General features: G+C 60.2%; 1 protein-coding gene across 1 annotated transcript in view; it reads left to right on the forward strand.

Moving 5' to 3' along the window:
* The first annotated feature begins 1005 nt into the window (after window positions 1–1005).
* LOC121274972 (myosin heavy chain, embryonic smooth muscle isoform-like) overlaps window positions 1006–15884 on the forward strand; it is a 36967-nt gene continuing 22088 nt past the window's right edge. The window contains exons 1-6 of the mRNA XM_041182351.1: window positions 1006–1223; window positions 3499–3711; window positions 5291–5452; window positions 9788–9916; window positions 12890–12978; window positions 14826–14949. Of these exons, the coding sequence (XP_041038285.1) occupies window positions 1011–1223; window positions 3499–3711; window positions 5291–5452; window positions 9788–9916; window positions 12890–12978; window positions 14826–14949 (930 nt within the window). The 5' untranslated portion in view covers window positions 1006–1010. The remainder of the gene's footprint in view (window positions 1224–3498; window positions 3712–5290; window positions 5453–9787; window positions 9917–12889; window positions 12979–14825; window positions 14950–15884) is intronic.

The raw sequence follows: 15884 nt of genomic DNA on the forward strand, positions 1-15884 counted from the left end.
ACAGTGCAGCACTACTCCTCAGTATTGAACCTTCCCGGAAGTGTGCACTCCCTCATGGCTGTCCCTCTTGACAGTGCAGCAACTCCACCGCGCATGACCTCTGAAATGCAGCACTCCCTCCCAGCGCTGGACCCTCTGACAGTGCAGCACTCCCTCAGCACTGACCCTTGACAGATGCAGCATCCCTCAGCACTGTCCCTCTGCAGTGCAGCACGCCTCAGCAATGACCCTCTGACACGTGCCAGCACTCCCTCAGCACTGACCTCTGACAGTGCAGCACTCCCTCAGCACTGACCCTCTGACAGTGCGGCACACCCTCAGTACTGACCCTCTGACAGTGCAGCACTCCCTCAGCACTGACCCTCTGACAGTGCAGCACTCCCTCAGCGCTGACCCTCTGACAGTGCAGCACTCCCTCAGCACTGACCCTCTGACAGTGCAGCACTCCCTCAGTACTGACCCTCTGACAGTGCAGCACTCCCTCAGCACTGACCCTTTGACAGTGCAGCACTCCCTCAGCACTGACCCTCTGACAGTGCAGCACTCCCTCAGCACTGACCCTCTGACAGTGCGGCACTCCCTCAGTACTGACCCTCTGACAGTGCAGCACTCCCTCAGCACTGACCCTCTGACAGTGCAGCACTCCCTCAGTACTGACCCTGTGACAGTGCAGCACTCCCTCAGCACTGACCCTCTGACAGTGCAGCACTCCCTCAGTACTGACCCTCTGACAGTGCAGCACTCCCTCAGTACTGACCCTCTGACAGTGCAGCACTCCCTCAGTACTGACCCTCTGACAGTGCAGCGCTCCCTCAGTACTGACCCTGTGAAAGTGCTGCACTCCCTCAGTACTGACCCTCTGACAGTGCAGCGCTCCCTCAGTACTGACCCTCTGACAGTGCAGCACTCCCACAGTACTGACCCTCTGACAGTGCGGCACTCCCACAGGCCTAGCCTGCTCGCACACCTTGAGTGATGGATTATGGTTTCCACTATTTTGACGTTTGCAGATGTTGGCAGAGGAGAAGAGTGTGTCAGCGCGGCATGCGGAGGAGAGGGACCGAGCCGAGGCCGAGGCTCGAGAGAAGGAGACTCGTGTGCTGTGGTTAAGTCGCACTCTGGAGGAGGAGGTGGAGAGCAAAGAGGAAATGGAGCGACAGAACAAGCAGCTGCGCTCCGAGATGGAGGACCTGATGAACTCCAAGGATGACGTGGGCAAGAACGTAAGTGACGGGAATGTCCACCCGCTCTCATTCTCTCACTCAGTCCCCTGCTCATTCTCCCTGCTCTCCCCCGCCATCCGTCCCGCTCTCCCTCCCCGACGCTCCCGCTCTCCCTCCCTGACGCTCCCGCTCTCCCTCCCCGACGCTCCCGCTCCGTCCGTCCCCGACGCTCGCGCTCTCCCTCCCCGACGCTCGCGCTCTCCCTCCCCGACGCTCGCGCTCTCCCTCCCCGACGCTCGCGCTCTCCCTCCCCGACGCTCGCGCTCTCCCTCCCCGACGCTCGCGCTCTCCCTCCCCGACGCTCGCGCTCTCCCTCCCCGACGCTCGCGCTCTCCCTCCCCGACGCTCGCGCTCTCCCTCCCCGACGCTCGCGCTCTCCCTCCCCGACGCTCGCGCTCTCCCTCCCCGACGCTCCCGCTCTCCTCCCCGACGCTCCCGCTCCGTCCCGTCCCCGACGCTCGCGCTCTCCCTCCCCGACGCTCGCGCTCTCCCTCCCCGACGCTCGCGCTCTCCCTCCCCGACGCTCGCGCTCTCCCTCCCCGACGCTCGCGCTCTCCCTCCCCGACGCTCGCGCTCTCCCTCCCCGACGCTCGCGCTCTCCCTCCCCGACGCTCGCGCTCTCCCACCCCGACGCTCGCGCTCTCCCTCCCCGACGCTCGCGCTCTCCTTCCCCGACGCTCGCGCTCTCCTTCCCCGACGCTCCCGCTCTCCCTCCCCGACGCTCCCGCTCTCCCTCCCCGACGCTCCCGCTCTCCCTCCCCGACGCTCCCGCTCTCCCTCCCCGACGCTCCCGCTCCGTCCGTCCCCGACGCTCCCGCTCCGTCCGTCCCCGACGCTCGCGCTCTCCCTCCCCGACGCTCGCGCTCTCCCTCCCCGACGCTCGCGCTCTCCCTCCCCGACGCTCGCGCTCTCCCTCCCCGACGCTCGCGCTCTCCCTCCCCGACGCTCGCGCTCTCCCTCCCCGACGCTCGCGCTCTCCCACCCCGACGCTCGCGCTCTCCCTCCCCGACGCTCGCGCTCTCCCTCCCCGACGCTCGCGCTCTCCCTCCCCGACGCTCGCGCTCTCCCTCCCCGACGCTCGCGCTCTCCCTCCCCGACGCTCGCGCTCTCCCTCCCCGACGCTCGCGCTCTCCCTCCCCGACGCTCGCGCTCTCCCTCCCCGACGCTCGCGCTCTCCCTCCCCGACGCTCGCGCTCTCCCTCCCCGACGCTCCCGCTCTCCCTCCCCGACGCTCCCGCTCCGTCCGTCCCCGACGATCCCGTTCCGTCCGTCCCCGACGATCCCGCTCTCCCTCCCCGACGCTCCCGCTCTCCCTCCCCGACGCTCCCGCTCTCCCTCCCCGACGCTCCCGCTCTCCCTCCCCGACGCTCCCGCTCTCCCTCCCCGACGCTCGCGCTCTCCCTCCCCGACGCTCGCGCTCTCCCTCCCCCGACGCTCGCGCTCTCCCTCCCCGACGCTCGCGCTCTCCCTCCCCGACGCTCGCGCTCTCCCTCCCCGACGCTCGCGCTCTCCCTCCCCGACGCTCGCGCTCTCCCTCCCCGACGCTCGCGCTCTCCCTCCCCGACGCTCGCGCTCTCCCTCCCCGACGCTCGCGCTCTCCCTCCCCGACGCTCGCGCTCTCCCTCCCCGACGCTCGCGCTCTCCCTCCCCGACCCTCCCGCTCTCCCTCCCCGACCCTCCCGCTCTCCCCCTCTCCGCCCCTCCCCGCTCTCCCCCTCTCCGCCCCTCCCCGCTCTCCCCCTCTCCGCCCCTCCCCGCTCTCCCCCTCTCCGCCCCTCCCCGCTCTCCCCCTCTCCGCCCCTCCCCGCTCTCCCCGCTCTCCGCCCCTCCCCGCTCTCCGCCCCTCCCCGCTCTCCGCCCCTCCCCGCTCTCCGCCCCTCCCCGCTCTCCGCCCCTCCCCGCTCTCCGCCCCTCCCCGCTCTCCGCCCCTCCCCGCTCTCCGCCCCTCCCCGCTCTCCGCCCCTCCCCGCTCTCCGCCCCTCCCCGCTCTCCGCCCCTCCCCGCTCTCCGCCCCTCCCCGCTCTCCGCCTCTCCCCGCTCTCCGCCTCTCCGCCCCTCCCCGCTCTCCGCCTCTCCGCCCCTCCCCGCTCTCCCCCTTGGTGCACTCTACTTACCCTCCACCCCCATACCGCACTTACCCTCCCCCCACCGCCCCCCCCCCCACCCCCCGCCGTGTTGTCTTCTCCTTTGTGCTGACTACCTCTTCTCTGTGCTGCCCTTTCACACCCCCCACCCCCTCAACTCCCCCGCCTTCCTCCCCCTGCCCCCCACGTAGGTACACGAGCTGGAGAAGGCGAAGCGGGCGCTCGAGCAGCAGGTGGAGGAGATGAAGACGCAGCTGGAGGAATTGGAGGACGAGCTGCAGGGCACGGAGGACGCCAAGCTCCGCCTGGAGGTCACCATGCAGGCCACGAAGGCCCAGTTCGATCGCAGCCTCCAGTCGCGTGACGAGCAGAATGAAGAGAAGAAGAGAACCCTTCTCAAACAGGTCAGTGTCCCAAGAGGCCTCTGGTGCTTCTGTTACTCATTCACGGGGATGTGGGCCTCACTGCCCATCCCTAATTGCCCCTTGAGAAGGTGGGGGGGTGAGCCGCCGCCTTGAACCGCTGCAGTCCCTGTAGTGTAGGTACACCCACAGTGCTGTTAGGGAGGGAGTTCCAGGATTTTGTCCGTGTGGTGTAGGTACACCCACGGCGCTGTTAGGGAGGGAGTTCCAGGATTTTGTCCGTGTGGTGTAGGTACACCCATGGCGCAGATAGGGAGGGAGTTCCAGGATTTTGTCCCTGTGGTGTAGGTACACCCCCAGTGCTGTTAGGGAGGGAGTTCCAGGATTTTGTCCGTGTGGTGTAGGTACATGCACGGCGCTGTTTGGGAGGGAGTTCCAGGATTTTGACTCAGTGACAGTGAAGGAACGGCCAATACATTTCCAAGTCAGGATGGGTGAGTGACTTGGAGGGGAACTTCCATGTGGGGGTGTTCCCATGTGTCTGCTGCCCTTGTCCTTCTGATGGTAGAGGTCGTGGGTTTGGAAGGTGCTGTCGAAGGAGCCTTGGTGAGTTGCTGCAGTGCATCTTGTAGATGGTACACGCGCTGCTGCTACTGTGCGTCGGTGGTGGAGGGAGTGAATGTTGGTGGATGGGGTGCCGATCAAGCGGGGCTGTTTTGTCCTGGACGGTGTCGAGCTTCTTGAGTGTTGTGGGAGCTGCACTCATCCAGGCAAGTGGGGAGTATCCCATCACACTCCTGACTTGTGCCTTGTAGATGGTGGACAGGGTTTGGGGGAGTCAGGAGGTGAGTGACTCTCCGCAGGATTCCCAGCCTCTGACCTGCTCTTGTAGCCACAGTGTTTATGTGGCTGGTCCCAGTTCAGTTTCTGGTCAATGGTAACCCCCAGGATGTTGTCAGTGGGGGATTCAGTGAGGTTAATGCCCATTGAACGCCAAGGGGGCGATGGTTGGATTCTCTCTTGTTGGGGATGGTCATTGCCTGACACATGTTGAGGGGGGGCGGGGGGGGCGCGGGACAGACTGGGAGAGTCTGCAGGATCTCGGGCTTGGTAACGAGAGGCATCGAGTCCAGAAACAGGGAGGCCGGTGCTGATCCTTTGGGAGACTCTGGCTCGGTCCCGGCTGGAGTGTTCCCTCCTGGTCTGGAAGGAATGGGAGGATCCCAGAGAGGCTGCGGAGGGGGAGGGGGAGGGGGATTGACCAGAATGGTGCCAGCGATGAGGGAGGTGGGAGGGTTGGGGGGGGGGTGGGTGGTGCGGTTTACCTAGGGTGGGTTAGGTTGGAGAAGCCGTGAGGGGGGGGTTGGGGTGTGGGTGCTGTTCTCCTTGGAGCAGAGGAGATTGAGGGAGGGAGGGATAGGATCTGATAGAGGTGGAGAAGGGGAGGGGAGGGGCTGAATGGCCTGCGGGTGGTGGTGGTGGTGGTGGTGGTGGGGGGAGGGAGGGTGGTGGGGGGGGGGGGGGGGCTTGGTTGGTTTTGACGCTCGCTCTTCGATCCTGGGCTCTGCCCCCTTCCCGTTCTCGGTGGGTTTAACCCATCCCTCTGTTCCTCCCTCCGCAGGTGCGGGAGCTGGAGCTGGAGCTGGAGGACGAGAGGAAGCAGCGCTCGATGGCCGCAGCCTCGAGGAAGAAGCTGGAGGCGGAGCTGAAGGACGTGGAGGGTCACATTGACGGGGCCAACAAGGGCAGGGACGAGGCTCTCAAACAACTGCGGAGGCTGCAGGTCAGCGGGGGTGGGGTGGGGGGGAGACGGGGGGATCGGAGGGAGGGGGAGACGGGGGGATCGGAGGGTGGGGGGGGGGGAGACGGGGGGATCGGAGGGAGGGGGAGACGGGGGGATCGGAGGGTGGGAGAGAGGGGGGATCGGAGGGTGGGAGAGAGGGGGGATCAGAGGGTGGGAGAGAGGGGGATCAGAGGGGGAGAGAGAGGGGGATCGGAGGGTGGGAGAGAGGGGGATCGGAGGGGGAGAGAGGGGTGATCGGAGGGGAGACGGGGGGATCGGAGGGTGGGAGAGAGGGGGATCGGAGGGTGGGAGAGAGGGGGATCGGAGGGGGAGAGAGGGGTGATCGGAGGGGAGAGAGGGGGATCGGAGGGTGGGAGAGAGGGGGATCGGAGGGTGGGAGAGAGGGGGGATCGGAGGGTGGGAGAGAGGGGGGATCGGAGGGTGGGAGAGAGGGGGGATCGGAGGGTGGGAGAGAGGGGGATCGGAGGGTGGGAGAGAGGGGGATCGGAGGGGGAGAGAGGGGTGATCGGAGGGGAGACGGGGGGGATCGGAGGGTGGGAGAGAGGGGGATCGGAGGGTGGGAGAGAGGGGGATCGGAGGGGGAGAGAGGGGTGATCGGAGGGGAGAGAGGGGGATCGGAGGGTGGGAGAGAGGGGGATCGGAGGGTGGGAGAGAGGGGGGATCGGAGGGTGGGAGAGAGGGGGGATCGGAGGGTGGGAGAGAGGGGGGATCGGAGGGTGGGAGAGAGGGGGGATCGGAGGGTGGGAGAGAGGGGGATCGGAGGGTGGGAGAGAGGGGTGATCGGAGGGTGGGAGAGAGGGGGATCGGAGGGTGGGAGAGAGGGGTGATCGGAGGGTGGGAGAGAGGGGGATCGGAGGGTGGGAGAGAGGGGGGATCGGAGGGTGGGAGAGAGGGGGGATCGGAGGGTGGGAGAGAGGGGGATCGGAGGGTGGGAGAGAGGGGGGATCGGAGGGTGGGAGAGAGGGGGGATCGGAGGGTGGGAGAGAGGGGGGATCGGAGGGTGGGAGAGAGGGGGGATCGGAGGGTGGGAGAGAGGGGGGATCGGAGGGTGGGAGAGAGGGGGGATCGGAGGGTGGGAGAGAGGGGGGATCGGAGGGTGGGAGAGAGGGGGGATCGGAGGGTGGGAGAGAGGGGGATCGGAGGGGGAGAGAGAGGGGGATCGGAGGGAGGGGGAGACGGGGGGATCGGAGGGTGGGGGGGGGGACGGGGGGATCGGAGGGAGGGGGAGACGGGGGGATCGGAGGGTGGGAGAGAGGGGGGATCGGAGGGTGGGAGAGAGGGGGGATTGGAGGGTGGGAGAGAGGGGGGATTGGAGGGTGGGAGAGAGGGGGGGGGTCGGCGGTGGGGGGCGGAGAGGAGGGGCCGAGGCCGGTGGTGGCGGCCGGGTGAGGGGTGGTGGCGGGGTGGGGGGTGGGGGTGGGGTAGTGGGATGGGCAGTGAGGGGGTCCGAGGCCGGCTGTTCCCCGGACTAAAGCCGCGCAGGGACGGGGGCCGCTCTGGAAGGTACCGGAGAGTCGGCAGCGGGGGTTCCGGAACCTTCCGGCTCCGCGTGAGGTCAGCGGGTCAGATCCCAGCATCCTCCCCCCCCACCCCCCCCCCACCCCCAAAACAAACGTTGCTCTACTACCCCCCCCCCCCCCGCCCTGCTCCTCCACTCGACCCTCTCACCCCGATCATTGACCCCCGACCCGCACTCTCCGCGCCCGAGGATCTCTCTCTCTCCACCCCCCCTCCCCCCACCCTGTCTCCAGTCGACTTGCCGGCTGAGCGTCCCTCCCTCCCTCCCTCCCTGCCCTCGTTCTAGGCTCTGTTAAGGGGGTCGAGCGGGTGGACAACAAACACAGCGACGTAAAACTACGATGGGCCGACGTCTCGACCAATCAGAGTCAAGCTGCCCGCTTCAAATTTCAAGCAATGCTCGGCAGTTAACTACCAGCCGCCATCAACTGGTGCCATCCCCATTGGCAACACCTCTGCTGATCGGAGTCCCCTTGCCAGCCAATCAGCACTCTGGGGTGGAGAGTCCCAGAGGTTCACCGCCCCCACCCCACCCCACCCCACCCCCACGCCCCCTCTCCGAACTTGATCCGTTCTGGCGAGATTGTCCCTCGTTCTTGTGAACTCCGGAGAATATCAGACCCCCCCCCCCCCCCCCCCCCCCCCCCCCACCACCGATCCCGATCGGCCCCTCACAGGACAGGCCCCCGGGATGGTGTTTTCCGGGGCGTCTCGCGGCCAACGAGGGGCCTTTTCCGAAGCGCGAGCGCTCACTGTCGTCCTGTCGGGAACGCAGCAGCCGGCTCCCGCACAGCAAGATCCCACAAGCGGCGACCCGGCGACGGCCCAGGTGGTCCGTTTGTTTCAGTGATTTTGGTGGAGGGATAAATACTGGGCCCGTGGACACCGGGGAGAGATCTCCCCCCCCCCCCCCCCACCCCCTCACCCGACCCCCCCCCCCCCCCTCTGGTTGCAGGATGTACAGTGTCAGAGAGATTCTGCCCCTTCACTCGGCTGTGACTAATGTCTCTCTGTGTGTCTCTCTATCTCTGTCTCTCTGTGTGTCTCTCTCTCTCTCTGTCTGTGTCTCTCTTTCTCTGTTTGATGTGTCTCTCTGTCTCTCTCTATCTCTGTCTCTCTGTGTGTCTCTCTCTGTCTGTGTCTCTCTATCTCTCTCTATCTCTGTGTGTCTCACTATCTCTCTCTATCTCTGTCTGTCTGTGTGTCTCTATCTCTGTCTGTGTGTGTCTCTATCTCTGTCTGTGTGTGTCTCTATCTCTGTCTGTGTGTGTCTCTATCTCTGTCTGTGTGTCTCTCTATCTCTGTCTGTGTGTCTCTCTATCTCTGTCTGCCTGTGTGTCTGTCTCTCTCTCTCTTTCTGTCTGTCTCTCTTTATCTCTCTCTCTCTGTGTCTCTCTTTATCTCTCTCTCTCTGTCTGTGTCTCTCTTTATCTCTCTCTCTCTGTCTGTGTCTCTCTCTATCTCTCTCTCTCTGTCTGTCTGTGTCTCTATCTGTCTGTGTCTCTCTCTATCTCTGTCTGCCTGTGTGTGTGTGTCTCTCTCTCTGTCTGTCTGTGTCTCTCTCTATCTCTGTCTGTCTTTGTCTCTCTCTATCTCTCTCTATCTCTGTCTGTCTGTGTCTCTCTCTATCTATCTCTGTCTTGCGCTCGCTCTGGGCTGTGCGCTTTACGTGTTGTGCTCCTGCTCTCTCCTCTCCATCCCTATCTCTCTCCCTCTGCCCTTCACTCACCCTCTCCCTCCCTCCCTCTCCTTCCATCTATTTCTCCCTCACCCCCACCCACTCTCTCTTTCTCCTCCTCTCTCTTTCTCCTCCTCTCTCTTTCTCCTCCTCTCTCTTTCTCCTCCTCTCTCTTTCTCCTCTCTCTCTCTTTCTCCTCTCTCTCTCTTTCTCCTCCTCTCTCTCTTTCTCCTCCTCTCTCTCTTTCTCCTCTCTCTCCTTCTCCTCCTCTCTCTTTCCTCCTCTCTTTCCTTCTCTCTCTTTCCCCCTCTCTCTCTCTTTCCTCCTCTCTCTCTCTTTCCTCCTCTCTTTCTTTCCTCCTCTCTCTCTCTCTTTCCTCCTCTCTCTCTCTTTCCTCCTCTCTCTCTCTCTCTTTCCTCCTCTCTCTCTCTCTCTTTCCTCCTCTCTCTCTCTCTTTCCTCCTCTCTCTCTCTCTTTCCTCCTCTCTCTCTCTTTCCTCCTCTCTCTCTCTCTCCTCCTCTCTCTCTCTCTTTCCTCCCCTCTCTCTTTCCTCCCCTCTCTCTTTCCTCCCCTCTCTCTTTCCTCCCCTCTCTCTTTCCTCCCCTCTCTCTTTCCTCCTCTCTCTCTTTCCTCCCCTCTCTCTTTCCTCCCCTCTCTCTTTCCTCCCCTCTCTCTTTCCTCCCCTCTCTCTTTCCTCCCCTCTCTCTTTCCTCCCCTCTCTCTTTCCTCCCCTCTCTCTTTCCTCCCCTCTCTCTTTCCTCCCCTCTCTCTTTCCTCCCCTCTCTCTCTCTCTTTGCTCCTCCCTCTCTCTCTCTTTCCTCCTCCCTCTCTCTCTCTTTCCTCCTCCCTCTCTCTCTCTTTCCTCCTCTCTCTCCCTTTCCTCCTCCCTCTCTCTCTCTTTCCTCCTCCCTCTCTCTCTCTTTCCTCCTCCCTCTCTCTTTCCTCCTCCCTCTCTCTCTCTTTCCTCCTCCCTCTCTCTCTCTTTCCTTCTCTCTCTCTCGCTCTTTCCTTCTCTCTCTCTCTGTCTCTCTCCTTTCTCCTCTCTCTCTCTCGCTCTCTTTCCTCCTCTCTCTCTCTGACCCCCTCCCCGCCTCTTTCTCTCTCTCTCTCTGCCTCAGGCTCAGATGAAGGACCTGCTGCGGGAGCTGGACGAGGCCCGCTCCTCCCGGGAGGAGACCTTCCTCCAGTCCAAGGAGACCGAGAAGAAATTGAAGTCTCTCGAGGCGGAACTGCTGCAGACGCACGAGGTATTAATTCACACCCCCTCCCCGTCATAAATAAGCAGTGGCGAGGAATGGAAAAAGGCCTAGTTAATAAATTAGCTGGAGGCCATCATGCGTTGGGAGGAACCAAACCTAGTCGGGATTACAACATACCAAAGCGGATCAGAGAATTAGGGGAGCATCTTGGCAATAGCGATCACAATTTAATGCACTTTTAAGATAATAGACAAGGACATAATGGATTGAGGAAAATCTGATTTTTAAGGGGCTGAGTGGGTAGACAGCACAGCGATGTAAAACTGCAACAGGCTGATGTCTCGACCAATCAAAGTCAAGCTGCCTGGTTCAAATTTCAACACTGCTTGGCAGTTAACTATCAGCTGCCATCAACTGGTGCGTTCCCCATTGGCGACACCTCTACCACTTTCCAGCCAATCAGCACTCTCTTCTCATACAGTATAAATTGTTGTTTCCTTACACATTCGGTATTTCTGCGAATTGTCCTGATGAGTGCAAGACGAGAAGCCTCGACAAAAAAAAAGTAGTCTTTTCAGCAATGCTCAAGTTCTGTACCACCAAACGATGATGCAGTAGGGAAGGTTTAAAACGGGGGTGTATGGAAAATATATTCCCCCGAAACTAAACACTGCTGAGACCCTGCGGATGAATAAAGGCATAAGGGATCAACAGGAAGATGGTGGCATAGTGGTGATGTCACTGGGCAAGTAATCCAGAGCCCCAGGCTAATGCTCTGGTGACCCGGGTTCAAATCCCACCCCGGCAGCTGGTGGAACTTAAATTCAGTTAACAAAAAAAAATCTGGAACAGTGACCATAAAATCGCTTTTAAAAAAAGAAACCCCATCTGGTTCACGAATGCCCATTAAGGGAGGGAAATCTGCCATCCTTGCCCGGTCTGGCCTACATGTGACTCCAGAGCCACAGTAATGTGGTTGACTCTTCAGTTCGTAAAGAGCGAGGGAGCGCAGGATGGGAGCCAATACGGTATCTCTGATTTTAAAAAAAGTATTGCATAAACTAAACAAACTCAAAGTATAAATAGGGGAGCACCTAGACAGTAGTGATCATAATATATTACCTGATCCCAATTGATTGCATCCACATATTCTGAAAGAATCTAACGCAGAGATAGCAGAGACATTATTGTTCATATTTAATAGCTTGTTCTTAAGTGTAGTATCAGATGACTGACAGATAGCTAATGTAATTCTCATATTTAAAAAGCGGGGTGGACTTCCAGGGAACTCCAGAGTTTGCTTGACACTGGTGCTAGGAATAATAACAGGCTCCCTACTAAAGGACAGAACAGTAGGACGTCTAGAAATGAGAAATAGAATAATGTGTAGTCTGTGCGGATTTCGAGAGGGAAAATCTTGCTTGACCCAACCCTTACTGAATCTTTTGGGGAGGTGAGAGAGAGGTTCGACAATGCTAAGGCAATCGATGGAATTTATCGCGTGCAGCATGGATACCTGCACAGAACTTATGGGCCAAATGGCCTCCTTCAGTGTGTTATACCCAGTGTAATAAATAGTGAGAGGGGAGTGGGAAAGGGCCTCAGTAATAGACAGTGAGGGATTAAGGTTTGGGATTTTTGGGTTGGGGGTTTAAGGGTTAGGGTTAGGGATCCTGATTCGCACTGACGGTGAGGGCCTGGGGAAAGGTTTTCTCCTTTATTGTGGGAAATGATTAGGGGGTTAGGGTTATGGATCCAGATTCACCCTGACGGTGAGGTGGGGGATGCACGATGGCCCTTCGGCCGATCCTTGTGGTGCCGATTTGCAGCAATTACCCTCTGACTGACCCTTGAGCAGCCCATTTGCTGCAATTGCTTTCTGAATCAGTGTACCGCAGCCGGTTTACAGCGACGGATTCTCTGACGGGCGGCCCAGCTGCCGATTTGCAGCGGTTATCCTCTGACTGGCAAACAAGCAGCCAACGTGCAGCAATTATCCTCCGGCCCTCGAGCAGCAGATGTGCAGCAATTATCCTCTGACTGGCCCTCGAGCAGCCGACTTGCAACAATTATCCTCTGCCTGGCCCTTGAGCAGCCGACTTGCAGCAACTATCCTCTGACTGGCCCTCGAGCAGCTGACTTGCAACAATTATCCTCTGCCTGGCCCTTGAGCAGCCGACTTGCAGCAACTATCCTCTGACTGGCCCTCGAGCAGCTGACTTGCAACAATTATCCTCTGCCTGGCCCTTGAGCAGCCGACTTGCAGCAACTATCCTCTGACTGGCCCTCGAGCAGCTGACTTGCAGCAATGATCCTCTGCCTGGCCCTCGAGCAGCCAACTTGCAGCACTTATCCTCTGACTGGCTGTCGAGTAGCCGACTTGCAGCAATTATCCTCTGACTGGCCCTCAAGCAGCCGACTTGCAGCAATTACCCTTTGACTGATTCCTGATTCATACTGACGGGAGTGGGGGGGGGGGGATTTGTTGCAGGGGTGAGCGGGGAAGGGTCTATCCTTTATTAATAGGGAAGGAGGGGGGTGCGTTAGGGGTTTGTGGTTGGAGGTTTAAGGCTGGCGAGAATCGTCGCTGTAAACTGGCTGCGGTGCACTGATTCAGAAAGCAATTGCCGCAAATCGGCTGCCCAAGGGTCAGTCAGAGGGTAATTGCTGCAAATCAGCACCACGAGGATCGGCCGAAGGGCCATCGTGCATCAACAGGTTAGGTTTAGCAGATTAAGATGAAAGTGACGGTTAAGGTTACAGATATGGTTGGGGAATAGCGATTAGGTCTTACCTATAAACCCACAACTAGTTCGGAGAGCCAGTACAGACTCAATGGGCCGAAAGGCCGCCTCCTGCACTGTGACGATCCTGCGATTCTGAACTAAGGGGTCTTACCATTGCTGACTCTCTCCCTCCCCTCCCCTCCCCGCCGAGCGTCTCCCATGTGTTTTTTTTAACAGATAGCCCCTCTACTCTTTTTTATCCCCCCCCACCCCCCCCACAACTCCCCCTCTCCAGGACCTGGCTGTCTCAGAACGAGCCCGACGACAGGCTGTACAAGACCGGGAGGACCTGGCGGACGAGATGGGCAGCAGCGCGTCCGGGAAGTGAGTGTCACCTCGTACAGCGAACCCGCCAACCACCGCTCCAGCATTCCCGCGCCACACCCCCTCCCCCACCCCCCCCCAACCTCCCTCTCTCTCTCTCCGTCTCCGATCTCCATTGACCCCTATCACATCTCCTCCTCCGTTACGCCCAGGTCCCGTTCCCCCCTTCCGTCTCCCTGAAACGCAGCCGCTCGCTGACCCTGGTATGCAACTGGGGTTACTTAAATGCAGTTTTTTTTTTTAATCTCTAATTATTCGTTCACGGGGACCTGGGCGTCTCTGGCCGGGCCCAGCGTTTATCGCCCATCCCTGATTGCCCCCCTTGAGAAGATGGGGTGGGTGAGCCGCCTTCTTGAACCGCTGCAGTCCCTGTTGGTGTAGGTACACCCACGGCGCTGTTAGGGAGGGTGTTCCAGGATTTTGTCCCTGTGGTGTGGGTACACCCACGGCGCTGTTAGGGAGGGAGTTCCAGGATTTTGTCCCGTGTGGTGTAGGTACACCCACGGCGCTGTTAGGGAGGGAGTTCCAGGATTTTGTCCCGTGTGGTGTAGGTACACCCACGGCGCTGTTAGGGAGGGAGTTCCAGGATTTTGTCCCGTGTGGTGTAGGTACACCCACGGCGCTGTTAGGGAGGGAGTTCCAGGATTTTGTCCGTGTGGTGTAGGTACACCCACGGCGCTGTTAGGGAGGGAGTTCCAGGATTTTGTCCCGTGTGGTGTAGGTACACCCACGGCGCTGTTAGGGAGGGAGTTCCAGGATTTTGTCCATGTGGTGTAGGTACACCCACGGCGCTGTTAGGGACGGAGTTCCAGGATTTTGTCCGTGTGGTGTAGGTACACCCACGGCGCTGTTAGGGAGTGAGTTCCAGGATTTTGACCCAGCGACAGTGAAGGACCGGCCGATATATTTCCAAGTCAGGATGGTGAATGGCTTGGAGGGGAACTTCCAGGTGATGGTGTTCCCCATGTGTCTGCTGCCCTTGTCCTTCTAGATGGTAGTGGTCGTGGGTTTGGAAGATGCTGTCGAAGGAGCCTTGGTGAGTTGCTGCAGTGCATCTTGTAGATGGTACACACACTGCTGCTACTGTGCGTCGGTGGTGGAGGGAGTGAATGTTTGTGGATGGGGGGCCGATCAAGCGGGGCTGCTTTGTCCTGGACGGTGTTGAGCTTCTTGAGTGTTGTGGGAGCTGCACTCATCCAGGCAAGTGGGGAGTATCCCATCACACTCCTGACTTGTGCCTTGTAGATGGTGGACAGGCTTTGGGGGAGTCAGGAGGTGAGTGACTCTCCGCAGGATTCCCAGCCTCTGACCTGCTCTTGTAGCCACAGTGTTTATGTGGCTGGTCCCAGTTCAGTTTCTGGTCAATGGTAACCCCCAGGATGTTGATAGTGGGGGGATTCAGTGAGGGTAATGCCCATTGAACGTCAAGGGTGGGGGGCGATGGTTGGATTCTCTCTTGTTGGAGATGGTCATTGCCTGACACTTGTGTGGGGTGAATGTTACTCGCCACTGGGTTGAATAAATCTGGACGCAGGGAGCCTGTCTCAGTCATGGGGGAGTTGCTGTTAAAGACCCCTTTGCGCTGAGTGATGTCCGTTAGGGACGGAAATCCGTCCCCTTCTCCCAGCCTGCCCTGCGCTGGACCCCAGACCTGCAGTCCCAGCGCAGCTCGGCGCCTGACCTGCCCCCTGCTTGCTTGTAAGGGGTCAAACAAACGCCTCCCCCGCCCCCCTCCGACTGTGGTCAAGGAGGCAGCTCGCCCCCCCCACCTGCCTTCTGGAGTGGGGTGGGAGAGAGGGCTGCCGACGAAACACGGGGTGGACTGATTCCCGTCTTACCCTCGTCAGGTCGGCCCTGTTTGAGGACAAGAGGCGGCTGGAGGCCAGGATCGGGCAGCTGGAGGAGGAGTTGGAGGAGGAGCAGAGCAACACGGAGCTGCTGAATGATCGCTACCATAAGGTCACCATGCAGGTGAGGCCCGAGGCTGGAACGGTTGGGGGGGGTTGGGGGGTGGGTGGGGGGAAGAGAGAGAGGGAGCGTCCCCGCACGGGGGTGGGAGGCGTGTGGGGGTGGACAGGCAGTTCGAGAAAGCCCTCGCTTTGTGGGAAGACAAAGGCGGGGCTGGTGGGGGATGGGGTGGGAGATGGGCAGGCGGTTGTCCAACGCAGTTTAACGTGCTGGGAGGCAGGGGAAGTGATACCATCCAAACGTAGGACGGAGTGTCCCCCGGGGTTGGGGGTGGGGGGGTGCGGGCGGTGGGGTAGCGGGGTACACGGCCGATCTTTGAAACAACGGCGGGGACGAGCGGAGAGAAGCGTCCAGCGCGTGGAAAAAGCGGAGAAAGTTCCGGCAAATACTTCAACAAGGCCCTGGCTGGGCCCCAAGTGGAAACCCCCATTGCTTTTCGCAAGGGACTGTCAAGGACTCGGAGAGAGAGTGGGAGCGCGCGGAGGAGATTTCCCAGAATGGTTCCCCACTTCCTCCCTTTCCTGCACAGTTATCTTCGGACATCTCCGTAGATTTCTCACCCGCATGCTTTGTTAATTGTCCTCTTTCTGTGTCAACCAAATAAACGAAGCAGCAAAATCAGGGGTAAAATAAACACAGCCCCTAAATTAGGTCAGCTCTAAAATAAACCAGAGACAAGGTTTAATGGAAACTTACAAACATCAAATCAAAATGTGATTAAAGGGGTTGATAAAATACCCCAGCGGGGGGAGAGAGAGGCTGGGAGGAGCTGGGGGTTCCTCGTTCCCCTCGGAGCCAGAGAAGGTTAAGGGGGAGATTGAATCGAGGCGTTCGGAATCGGGAAGGGTCTGCAATGGGGTCAATGAGGAGAAACTGTTCCCGGTGGTGGGAGGGCCGGGGACCAGAGGGACACACAGATTGAGGGCGATCGGGGGAAA

The sequence above is a fragment of the Carcharodon carcharias genome (assembly GCF_017639515.1).
Source record: "Carcharodon carcharias isolate sCarCar2 chromosome 39 unlocalized genomic scaffold, sCarCar2.pri SUPER_39_unloc_3, whole genome shotgun sequence".
Taxonomy (NCBI): domain Eukaryota; kingdom Metazoa; phylum Chordata; class Chondrichthyes; order Lamniformes; family Lamnidae; genus Carcharodon; species Carcharodon carcharias.